The following is a 13,368-nucleotide window of genomic DNA, read 5'->3' as shown; positions in this document are numbered from 1 at the left end:
GACATATGTGTAGGTGGGACAATATTGACCGTCAAAGTTGCATCAGATGTGAGGGATGACATACGTGGAAGTTGGACAGTATTGACAGTCAAAGTTGCATCAGATGTAAGAGATGACATATGTGTAAGTGGGACAATATTGACAGTCAGAGTTGCATCAGATGTGAGAGATGACATCATATGTGGAAGTTGGACAGTATTGACAGTCAACGTTGTATCAGATGTGAGAGATGACATATGTGTAGGTGGGACAATATTGACAGTCAAAGTTGCATCAGATGTGAGATATGACATCATATGTGGGAGTTGGACAGTATTGACAGTCAAAGTTGTATCAGATGTGGATGTACAGTCAGAGTTGTTAACAATTAAAGGTTCATAGAAGAATCCACAGAAAATTTAGTTCAATTCAATTCAAACAACTTTATTAGTCCTCAAGGGGTATTATATGTATATATATATATATATATATATATATATATATATATATATATATATATATATATATATACATATAGGTTGATTGGCAACACTAAATGGTCCCTAGTGTGTGAATGTTGTCTATCTGTGTTGGCCCTGCGATTAGGTGGCGATTTGTCCAGGGTGTAGAATGCAGCTGGGATAGGCTCCAGCACCCCCGAGAACAGGGACTTGTGGAGGAAAATGGATGGATGGATAGTTGCAGCCCTAACGGAAATAAGTCAAATTCATCCATCCATTTTTCTACCGCTTGTCCCTTTTTTGGGGGTCACTGGAGCCTCTCAGTTGCATTCGGGCGGTAGGCGGGGTATACCCTGGACAAGTCGCCACCTCATCGCAGGGCATTCTTGTTCATACTGCATTAATATATACTCATTTTAAACTTTTTTTTTTACCAAAACTGTATTTTTTTCAACAGTTACTAAGCAGTGGCACAAACATTCATGTCATTTCCAAAACAGAAAGTGCAAGATTATCAGAGACATTTTAAAACAGGGGTAGGGAACCTATGGCTCTAGAGCCAGATGTGGCTCTTTTGATGACTGCATCTGGCTCTCGGATAAATCTGAGCTGACGTTGCTTAAAACGATAAGTAATGAATAATTCCACTTGTAATCACAGTGTTAAAAATGTTAAAAACAAAACATTCTCATGCATTTTAAATCCATCGTTTTCTACCGCACCTGTTCAAGAAGTTGCGTTAATGGTAAGAAGTTATTTATTATTGGTTAGTGTCGGGCTTTCCCTCCTGGGGGTTCTTCGGACCACCAAGCACCGACATCAGAGCCTGATTCAGGGTTACAATATTGTTTTATTCTTCAATAAGTCTCTCAGTTGCTTTCCAGCAATTTTATTTCCAGCCCCAACCCCGTCTCTCCTCCTGGCTGCTGCTTATAACAGAGCGACAGGTGATTAGATAACAAGGCCCAGGTGGGCCTTCTACGCACCTGTCGCTGATTTTGAAGCCGGTCCTGGCACACCCCAGTTCGCTGCAGGCCCGCAGGCCACGCCCCTCCACAGTTAGCTTCAGAATAACAATGTTATCACAAAGAATAAGAGACCTATTATACTCTAGAAATGTTGGTCTTACTTAAAAATGCACATGTTTAGTTGTGTTCCGTGTTAAAAAAAAATATTATATGGCTCGTACGGAAATAGATTTTAAATATTTGGCTTTTTGGCTCTTTCAGCCAAAAAGGTTCCCGACCCCTGTTTTAAAACCAGCTATTAGTGCACTTTTGTGCATGATGTCACTAAGATGACATATCAAAACAACACTAAATTAAAGTGAACTTTTTGTACAGAATGGCACAATAGTTAAAAAAAAAAAATAAAGTGCACTTTTGTGCATGATGTCACAAAAGATTTTTCAGTAACTGTAAAAAAAAAAATAATTTTTTTAATCCATACAATCGTTGCTCATCCATGCATAAAGGAATTGACCAAAAAATAAAAAAGAAATAGACAAGTCATAGCCAAATCAGCGTCTTTATTTTACAAACGCATTTTTCTCTTAACATTTTTTTTTTCCTTTAATAAAAAAGCAATTTACAAGCTTAAGAACCAAAATGAAGCTGCACAGAATGATTATGAGTAAAATATATAATTTGAATAAATATACCTTTATTTCATGCTATAAAATAAAACTCATAAATGGCAAATCGACACAGCTGGAGCTAGCTTCATTTACTTCATAGTTGTACAAAACAGTAGAGTTCTGAGGTTCACAGTTGGGTTGTGAGGTTGTGTGGAGAGTGGACAAAAGAGGAGTTGGTGGGGGTACATGTGATGTCATGATTCAGGTTTTTCTGGATATTCACTCGGACCTTCAGTTCTGGGGAACGTAATGCACTCCAGTCCTTGAGGCAGAATGTATGAAAACTACTGACTTGAGGACTTGTCCCCCCCCCCCCACCACCTGAAGAGAAGTGCACGATAGTGGACATAGGATGCATGTCCAATGAGACATTTTTTTTTAAACACTATACACCCTGAGTTCTAAGGTTTTTTTTTTTTTTTTGCCTTATCCCCAAAAACATGCAAGTCAGAGACATGATAGTGCGTTTACTCCGACTCAACTCGACTAGAGGTCCTCCGAACCTGAACATGACAACACATCACCCGCTCTCAGAATCTGGCTTCTACGGGCCAAAAAAAAAAAATTAAAAAAAAAAAAAATCCCTTTCGTTGTTTTCGACACAGCTGGAGGTGCAACTCCGTACTCACTGCGGAGTAGATTACTACCACATTTTTCTCATATAGTGTTATTTTCTTTTTCTTAAGAGGAAACAAACTTGTCTAAAAGTTTTCAGCAAATATAAAATTTCCAACCGTCCTGCTATGGAAGAATTGTCTCACATCAACTTATATCATACATATGCATATATCATTAACTATACAAATACATCATTTGTATACATAAATGCATATTTGTAAATATATTTTTTAGACTTGAAAATATATACAAATACAATTTATAAATATAAAAATGTGACATACAAATAAATCAAGAATTTGTATAAATAGATATGTATTTGTAAATATATTTTTGAGATTTGAATAAAATTATGCTTGATTTTGTATTTGTATTGAATTTGCATACGTGGATCGCTTTTTTTTGCTTGTGTCGATGAGACATTCCTCCCACAAACCATTTCCTACTGCTTATTCCCTTTGGGGTCGCTGGTGCCTATCTCAGTTTCAATCAGGCAGAAGTCGGGGTACACCCTGGACAAGTCGCCAGCTCATCGCAGGCCTCCCACAAACCAGATGCACAAATAAATGTGACCTACACACTCCCCTGAACCACCAGCAGAGGGCATTACAGCCAGAGCGGTCTGGGTCACAAAGCATTATATGCAAAATGCGCGGAGTTCTCTGCACAAAAACAATCCACGTCTTTACAGAGAGCTTGGTAACGTCAGCGTTGTTTTAGCTAATGCTACTTTATCCAGTTAGTCTGAAAGTTAATCTGAAATCTTGTATCAATGCCGTTTAATGACTTTGCCCCGATGTAGATACCGATATTTTATCAGTGCAATGTGTGGCTCCGGCTGCAGTGCCCTCTGCTGGTGGTTCAGGAGTGTGTAAGGTACATTTACTTGTGCATCTGGTTTGTGGGAGGAATGTCTCATCGACACAAAAGCAAAAAAAATCAATTTACGCAAATTCTATACAAATACAAAATCAAGCATATTTATATTAAAATCTCCAAAATATATTTAAAAATACACGTTTATTTACACAAATTGATTTGTGACATTTTTTATATTTGTATATATTTTCAAATCTCAAAAATATATCTACAAATATGCGCTTATTTATACAAATTAATTTGTATATCACATTTGTATTTGCATATTTATCAATATATGCATATGTATTAATATATTGATTCATATATAAGTTGATGAGATAATTCTACTTCCATATCCTGTTCCTGTTTGAATTTAAAAGCTTGTTTCAATAGGCATGATGATCCCAATACACCACTTTATAAAAATTTATTGCTTTCTGTTATTATTTATACACAGTGGACAGAAACTTAAAAAAAAATAAAAAATAAAATATGGAAGACTTCATGTTTTTTTTTTTTTTTCCAAGCTTGTATCAGTGTTCGTAAACTACCTGAAAGTGAGTTTAACACGTATAGAGGATAAGCTGCAATTTCAAAAAGTAGTCTTGACAGCTTTTCCCCTGTAAACACTTCCTTTTGATTACGTGTGGCCCATATTGCATCTCGTGCATGGAACTTAAAAGTATTTCGGGTTAGGGGAGGTCAACTAGAGTGAGTGTCAAGGTCAGTTGGTTCGGTGTGTGTATATTATGACTTAAGTAAATATAGCTACATTAAAAGCAATTGAAAAAACACCCCCCCCATTTACCTACACATGTACTTATTTGATAAGAAAACAAAACCTTACAAGTAAAAAAAAAAAAAAGCACCTTTTACTGGAAACCCCCCCTGCTTAAGCAACAAATACCTAAAGAGATTTTTGTTATATAACTCTTAAGTGCACAATCAATGAAAAACAACTCTAAAGAACCCCTCAACTTATGCAGTTTAATACAATTCCGTTCTAGCCCAACGTGCAAATTGACTACTGTATACGAGGGTATTTTTAATTTTGTTTGACTACATGGAAGTAGATATCATGAATCTCCTTCCTTTGTCTAGTCCAAGACCAAAAATGTACGGCACATTGACAGGATTGTCCTCACCGGATGAAGCGGAGGGCTAAACATAGTCTCTGAGAAGAGGACCATGGCCTCGATTGATTGTAATCACTTGCTACCTTTAAATGTCTGTCCCGTGATAACAAAATCATATAAAAAAGGTAAACAAGAAAACCTTTCTTTTGAAAAAAGTACAAAATGGATGACGTATTGGTGTTACTTCACAATAACAATGATGCGACTGTATTTATTATAATCTTTAAAACTGAGGCACGTCCTTCCAAGTACCCAACTCTACAATTTAAAGCTTGCGGCAAGGCACTGGGTTTAAACGCCACCATTTTTGTTTGAATTACTATTGCACATCATTTATACTATCAGGTATTTCATGGCTTAACAATTACAATTTAGTCTTCATAAAATCGATCGGATTTGACACAAATGATTGTTTTAAGCTGGGGCGGGTACATTCCTTGCACGTAGCAATGAACTTGGCCTATGTTTGTTTAAGTGAACAACCAATTTGTCTTAAGCATTCAATCAAGAAATACAGACAAAATGCGATCTTTGGCGTGAACTTATGGCACAGAAGTACCTTTCATTTGCAAATCATGTCTGGGCAAAACACACCTGGAATCATCATTGGCAGAATCAAATTAGCCCATCTCATCAGCAGCTGACACAAAATGAACTGAACTTGGTTGACATTCATTTAAAGAGCACGGATGAGATTGACGGACTGGTTACTAAGCAAAAGGGAAAAAGGATTCTTGCAAATTCCTTTGATAATTGATCAGCTTTCTCAATTGGCAATAAGTTAAGATTGTACATTAAGAGGAACATTAGCGCTTCCTTCTAGATATAACTTGGCAAAACACCGTATTGCCATATAGCGACATTGCACCATAAGAAAGGCATTCAATCAGTTGGATGGAAAAGAACATCAATATTGATAAATAAAAAAACAAACAAAAAAAAAACATCACCCAGCTGAGCTTCGACTTTTCAAATCGTTATAAAAAAATATGTAATCAGGCTTTATAAGTGCCTATTTATTCATTAACAATGAGTGAAGAAATCACAATAAAAAAAAACAAGTCTCTTTATACTAGATACTTCCCAATACCCATGGTTCAAGATTATAGATAAAACACAACCAAGTTACACGCATGATTTGTAGCCAAAATACATTTTGTGGTTGCAGTAACTGCGGTGAGGCAAGTAATCAGACACTGCGTCGTCAGTCTTAGCAGACTCGTTTGCTCAATCCCACCCACTAAATTTGCAAAGTGCGTCAATACTTTGGATCCTCTGCTTTCACTACCTTTAACAACATGTATTGCTGTAACCACACGCCAGTCAAACCCCGAGTGGTACTGACTACTGCAAACAACCTTGGTCAATCAAGACATTTACATTAATATTTGATGCAGAGAACAAAGATGGCAGGTCGGACAGCATGACAGAAGAAAAACAATTGCAATTGTCCTTTGAAAATAACGGAAGAAATACCATGTCAAAATGGCTGAGATTCCTTTGTTGCTTTTTGCATATTATTGACATTAGTACATGGATATATACTTTAAGAGAAGAAAACCAGAGTTATTTGACTGCATTGCATTGAATAATGAGTTATAGCCAATCTTACCCGGTCAAAACAAGTTCTGGTGTAATTCTGGCATCCAATCACGAGATCGTTTTCACAGTTAACAGTATCTAAAACCATGATTTAGCGTCACCTGTATTAGTGATGAGGTAAAATCCTGTGTTTTGCTGGAAAAAACACTTAAGACAGCAGACAGATATCTTTTACTACAAACGGCCATCCCGTCCACATAGCACCTTCTAATCATCATTTTCCCAAGTCTTATCCGTACAATCAACAAGGAATATTTCCTCTACGTGTCAAGGCTTTGTGTTGAGAAAATATTCTTTACATTGTTTGGCAAAAAAAAAAAAAAGAAAAAAAGATACTGTACATACAAGCTAGAATGGATTTCAAACAGTGAACTTGTCTGTGCTCGGTAGGATCTTGGCTATGAGGTAGAACCCAGTAAGTTCCATTAATGTGAGAATACTGTATGTGATAGTTGTGTGTATGAGGTATTGAACGGATGTGTCACACAAAGCTTTGCAAAGAAGAAAAAAAAAAAAAAAAAGAAAAGAAGAAAGTTCATTCCTAGTGAGTGAGTGACCTCCTGTGGCCGTATGTGCAAAAACAGGTCAGGTAAAAAGGTGATATGACAAGCATCTTACCAGAGCTTTCACATTTTCAATTATTGCAACATGCCTATATAACTTTGTAAATACGTTTTTAAAAACATGGAAAGATATAAAGAGAAATCTTCTCAGGGGGTCTTGATTATTGGGACCGCCGCAAAAATAGTAAGATGTAGCTCCCCAAGTAACTCCCTTTGCTTGAAAGAATCTAATTCTACAAAGCCTTCTCGCTGCATTTCACACCTAGCTTTCACAAAATGAGCAGAACCCCTTTAATGCAAGACAAGTCAATAGTAGAGGGACCGGATTTAAAAAAAAAAAAACAAAAAAAAACATTGATTTGAAATAGACTATTCTTAAAGCTTCTTTAACCTGAAGCAGGACCTAATAATCACATCTGGATGCTTGAGCTTCTTCCGGACTGCATTTGGAGCTTTCCTCCATGTCGTTGGCTGGCGCCTCTTCTGCATATTGTGCCTCATAGGCTATCTCCTCTGCGGTATCCTCTTGGTCTTTCTGACCTGAGCTCCCCTCCGTCCTATTTGGAGAGTCTGTATGGTGGTTGCCCTCGGTTGCTCCCATGTGCTTCTTCCTCAGGTGCTGGTTAAGGGTACCCTGAAATGGGAAGCATTTTCCACAGATCTGACAGTGGAAGGGCTTGTTGTCCGTGTGGCCACGGATGTGGTACTCCAGTTGGTCTTTCCTCGTGTACTTCTTGCCACAGAATTTACATACAAATGGTGTGATTCCCATGTGCAGGCGCATGTGACGGTCGAGGCTCCCTTTTTGATTGAAGGTCTTACCACAGTAGACACAAATGAGTCTTTCGTTGTATGGGTACCACTGGCTCCTCAGACTACGCTCTCGCACGTCGTTCTCCAGTATGGTGGGTCCCACAGGAGACTCCGTGTCCTCTGAACCTGGTTTGATGTGACTCAGTACCGCCGCCGGGATGGCCAGAGGACGCTTGGCTCTGGCTCTACCGCCCCTGAACCCACTGAGGATGGAACGGGATGGACTGGAGTTGCTGAGGTTGACGAAGCACGGGGAGGACAGCCCTGAGTAGGAGTAGGCAGCAGACTGGATAACTGGACCATAAGAACCTACACTAACAGCCAAAACTTGCTCTCCATCTACAAGCTCGGTGTGGTAACCATCATCGCCAGCTGAGGAACTATCAGAATAGGTAGGCCTGTCGGTTTTCTCTACTTTCACATGCACATCGGTTACTTGCCCATCTTTTCCAATGAGTTCTACTTGCTCCATTTCTCCTTCCATGGGCGTATCATGCTCTGACACACTGTCCGTGCTGCCCCGATCGGACTGTCCTTCTTCTTGCTGCTGTCGCCCGCGGCCCAGGCGTGCTTCGTGACTCTGACGGGAGTAGTAAGGGGGGGAGATCTGGGTTGGGTTGACAAAGAGATTGCTGTCATTGACCCCGTTGCGACTGGTCTGCGAGTCATCCTTCTCTGGGCTGCAGGCATTAATTGGGATGCTGATTTTGGAGTGGATGCTCTCCAGGATCTTGGTGCACTTGTCAATAATAACCTGCATTTGCAGAAAGCTAGCAGCGGTGAGGAAACTGATGATGTCCTTCAGCTGTAGGGACATGTGGCCTGTGTAGCAGAACGCAAGAAGCTGCTCAAACACCTCAGGGCTTTTGATGACTGAGATCGAGAGGCCACTCATGGTGCTCAGAGCCGAGTGGTCGCGAAAATAAGGTGAGCTAGCTGCCAGCACAGCCTTGTGGGCGCGAAATGGCTGACCCTGAATGTGAACTATGATGTCACATAACTTGCCCTGCAGTCGTAACTCATTGAGTTGAGTCAAAACAGTGTTGCTGAACTCCGGCACATCAAACTCGATGTAGCTGCCGTCGTCCATTTCTTGGATGTGTTTCTCCAGTTTGTCAACCACCTGTGGAGAAAAAACAGACACAGTCACAAAAAGATATAAAATAGAGCAGACATGCAAGAGAGCTCAGTGAGCATTTCAAATAACTCCCTAAGTGTGCTTTTTGGAGGGGTTTCCATTTTGGAATGTTGAAAGGGTGTAACGGTACGTGTATTTGTATTGAACTGTTTCGGTACGGGGGGTGTACCGAACGAGTTTCCACACGGACATATTAAGTAGCGTACCGCACATTGTGTAAACAATGAAAACGGAGGCACAACACAAGGCATGCTAGCAGTGACCGGGCTACGATAGACTGACCATACCTCCTCTTTTCACCGGATATGTCCTCTTTTGCGGGGCTGTCCGGGTGGAGTTTCTTAAATGCCTCAAATGTTGCGTGTATTTTCAATGTACGTTCGGGGTTAAGAAGGGGTTAAAAACAAAACAAATTGTGCACGCAGCAGCATTCGTGAGGGAGGGACAGAGACAGAGAGAGCGAGAGAGTTATGATAAACGCGCATTTGTCGCCAGGTACTGCTTTTTGCCCATAGATTTATCAGATTTTTTAAAATGTTTTTTATTATCCATAGCAGGGGTGTTAAAAGTGTGCCCCGGAAGCCATTTGCAGCACACAGCAAATGTTTTAAAGGTCCACGGCACTTCAGAAAATACTATTAAAATAAACAAAAACATAAACAAAAGTGAAATAAAAACGCCTAAAGGCTGAATGTAATTTAGAAAAAGTTGCAATGTTGACTAATAAAACAAAGATGTTATTTTTTCTTTCAAACTGTCATTGCTCAAAACATAATATTGAATCAAAATCAATGTTATTATGAATTATTGACCTATCCAAGGTTCCGATTACTTCACATCAAATATTCCACTAAGAAAAATATTTTTGGTGGAAGATTTTGCAAACTTTGTAAATAACCCAAAAATTTATATTTAGTTGTTTTCTTACTGTACCGAAAATGAACCAAACCGTGACCTCTGAACCGAGGTACGTACCGAACCAACATTTTTGTGTACCGTTACACCCTTAGAATGTTGCCATAATGAAATGATACTGACCATAAAATTGCATATGCATGTCTGTTTGACACCATTGCCAGTGTACCCCGCCAAACAGAAACACAATATTGGACCCAGAAATAATGTAAAAAAACAAAAACTGTTTTATGATGGTGACAGTTTAAGCAGGCAAAAATGTCCATAATGACAGCAAATCACGGTTGACCTTTTCCTACTTCACGGCCAGAGGCTGTGAGAGTAAACAGAATGATTTGAGGTTGACGCCATTGTTGACAAAAAGCTAATTCAACCTTGGTTGTGTAACAATGCTATGGGTCGGAAAAGTACCGTGGGGTAGGCTTGGGCAGAAAACATATTTTGTTGAACGATATATTGACCGGGAAACTATTGCCGATAAATAATATCTGTCTGTGTCAATCTATTTCACTGCAACAGTGTGGAATTCATATTGATCACTTTGTGCAAAGACAGCACCACCTTTATGTTCAATGTAAATACTGTATCTTAGTTGTTTAGGCAGCAATGTGTTTATACAAGTTTTTGACCAGGCTCTAACCAGGATTTGACAAATAAGTCAAAATTCTACAACTTCTGCCTTCACCCTGTTCTTTCTAATCCTCCATTCACTGTAGGGCTAAGCAATATTGCCTTCTTTTAATATCTCAATATTTTTAGGCCATATCCCGATACACATTTCGATATTTTGCCTTAGCCTTGAATGAACACTTGATGCATATAATCACAGCAGTATGATGATTCTATGTGTCTACATTGAAACATTCTTGGTCATACTTCATTGATATATGCTTATTTTAAACTTTCACGCAGAGAGGGAAATCAATCAATCAATCAATCAATCAATCAACACTGTAATTATTAAACAGTTATTAAGCAGTGGCACAACCATTCATGTCATTTCAAAACAGAAAGTGCAAGATTGTCAGAGACATTTTAAAACAAGCTATGAGTGCACTTTTGTGCATGATGTCACTAGGATGACCTATCAAAACAATTCTTAAGTGCACTTTTTGTACAGAACGCCACTACAATACTTTAAAACAAATAAGGTGCAAATTTTGTGCATGATGTCACACAAGATATTTCAATAACTGTCAAAAATGAGCTGCATAATAAGAAATCAAATCGCTATGTTGGGTGGTTACTGCGGACGTTATCTCCTTAGGTTGTTGAGTATTTTTTTTCATAGGGTGTTGATGTGGAAATAGTTGCCTCGGCACCAAATGGAGATGTTGACATGCAGAGTACACACTCTTCATTCTCTAGCAGGTGACTTTTCAAATGATGCTACGTATTAGAAGTAACGCTACTTTTTGTAGCAACGCTTTTGCCCCACACTTCACCAATTACCTAGACCCCCCGCTGCTTTTCTTGGGAATCAATTCTTCCTTCATTTGTTTCCAGATTCGCACCTTCTTTCTCTCGTATTACCCACTCGCATCACAGCTAACGTTACCATGCTGCTACCTCTCTGCTCCGCGAGGGCGTATACGTATGTGACGTATGTAAGAAAGTGCACTTGCTGTCCGAGAGAAGCGGAGGTGTTAACTCATTCTCTTTCTATGCCACATCAATGTGGAATGCACTCCCAACAGGTATAAAAGTAAGTGCATCTCTATATTCCTTCAAAACCGCTCTAAAACAACACCTCCAGGCAACTTCAACACTTTACTAATACCCTCCTCCATTCACATCCCATCTCCCCGGATTATAAACAACTCAAATGTAATTCTAATGTATATACTTGTTCTTATGCTATGTGAACTCACTATGTTCTCTGCTGGCTGTACATATCCTACTAAATAAGACCTACACTGTTTCAATGTCCACATTTCTCTGTTGATGCAATTGTTGATGACTGAAGTTCAGATATCAACCAAAGCTCCTCATCCCACCCCCCGGATTGTAAATAATTCAATGTATATACTATGATGATTAACTTGTGTGATGACTGTATTATGTTGATACTATATATTTGTACCATGAATTGATTAACGTGGACCCCGACTTAAACAAGTTGAAACACTTATTCGGGTGTTCAATGTGGTCAATTGTACGGAATATGTACTGAACTGTGCAATCTACTAATAAAAGTATCAATCAATCAATCAGGCAAGAAAGAGTGGGAAGAGCCTGTAGTGTAATGCCAGCAGCTAAAAGCAACTGCGTGAGAACCTATACTCGAATATCACGATATAGTCATTTTCGATATTGCACAGAGACAAACCCACGATAAAACGTGTATATCGATATATCGCCCAGCCCTAATTCACTGTCTCTCCACATTTTATTTCTCTGTCTCCTTCTGCCAATTGTATTACAAGAGTATGACATAAAATGAAATCCAACTCCTTCATATTAACAGACACATTTAAATAAGAATGACAGAATGTAATCAACATAATACAAGCAGTACAAGAGTAAAAGTAAAATGTAGGTTGTACAATGCTACTACTATTATCAAACTTTGGTATGCTGTTAAATTTAGGATACAAGAATTTCATTATGCTTCCGCCCGAGTGCAGCCTTTATAGGCTCCAGCCGCCCCTGCAAACCCGAAAGGGACAAGCGGTAGAAAATGGATGGATGTTGTCAATTTTTTTTAAAGCAGATCATCTGACAAGATAACAGTTTTGTTTCTTTAACATAACTGTGTATGTATGCTAATACAGTTCGCCTGACTGACATTATAATTTTCCTGAGGAAACTCTCCTGAAGGAATCAATAAAGTACTATCTATCTTTCTATGGCAAGTGACACCCAGGGGTGAACTGGGACAAAAATTAGGCCCCGGACATTTTGGTCCAGACCCTCCCACTACACACAGATATTGTGCCAAACCCCTTAACACAACCACTATCCTGAACAATATCCCTTAACATTCTGAAGCTTTGAACAAACTAATGATAACCACAAAGCGGGTTGCGTACTTGTGCTTAAAATATAATGGAGTAATTTGAGATTTACAAAACGCATTACAAAATGCGTGGCGTTACTTGAAGAAAGTATAAAATAGGGCTTATTTCATTTAAAGTTTAGTATGTGACCATTTTGAACCGTTTATGAATGTTTTATTCACATCCACACCATGCTAGAAGAAAGCAGACCTGTCTCCAATAATACCACCTCTTTATCAATAGTCAGTAGAGTTTTTATCAACATTTACTATTTTATTATCCTCTATCCTATCTCCTAATGTGCTGTCATAGAGCAATGAAAACATCAGCTGCAGCTGTGAGGAATACGCTTAAGTGGCTGCTGTCAAACATCTCCATTTCTCTGCTCTGAGCAGTATCACTAAGGCTTTTCTTCTATCTCTTCATTTTACTATACCCATACTCTTTTTGTTTTTCCATTGTTTCTTTCTGCCCCATGCTCATGTCTTGAACTGATTATCATTAAAATGATTGGATGAGCCTCTCATTGGACCATTTTGCCAAATAGCCTTGACAGACAAGGCACAGCCTGAGTCAATCTATTGCCACCTTTCTGTCTCTGTTGTGTTGCAAAATGTCGAAAGATAAAATATGCAAAAGAGTAAACA

At 38.8% G+C, this 13,368-nt stretch overlaps 1 protein-coding gene across 3 annotated transcripts in view; it reads right to left on the bottom strand.

Annotated features, from left to right (window-relative positions):
- Positions 1-1,948: 1,948 nt before the first annotated feature.
- zbtb34 (zinc finger and BTB domain containing 34) overlaps positions 1,949-13,368 on the bottom strand; it is a 58,435-nt gene continuing 47,015 nt past the window's right edge. For all 3 annotated transcript variants that reach the window (XM_061906862.1, XM_061906863.1, XM_061906864.1), the window contains exon 2: positions 1,949-8,792. In XM_061906862.1, coding sequence (XP_061762846.1) covers positions 7,260-8,792 — 1,533 coding nt within the window. In that variant the 3' untranslated portion in view covers positions 1,949-7,259. The remainder of the gene's footprint in view (positions 8,793-13,368) is intronic.

Source organism: Nerophis ophidion, linkage group LG07, assembly GCF_033978795.1.
Source record: "Nerophis ophidion isolate RoL-2023_Sa linkage group LG07, RoL_Noph_v1.0, whole genome shotgun sequence".
In the NCBI taxonomy this organism is placed as follows: Eukaryota; Metazoa; Chordata; class Actinopteri; order Syngnathiformes; family Syngnathidae; genus Nerophis; species Nerophis ophidion.
Note: the sequence above shows the minus strand (reverse complement) of the source record. Positions and strands in the feature narration are given on the sequence as shown.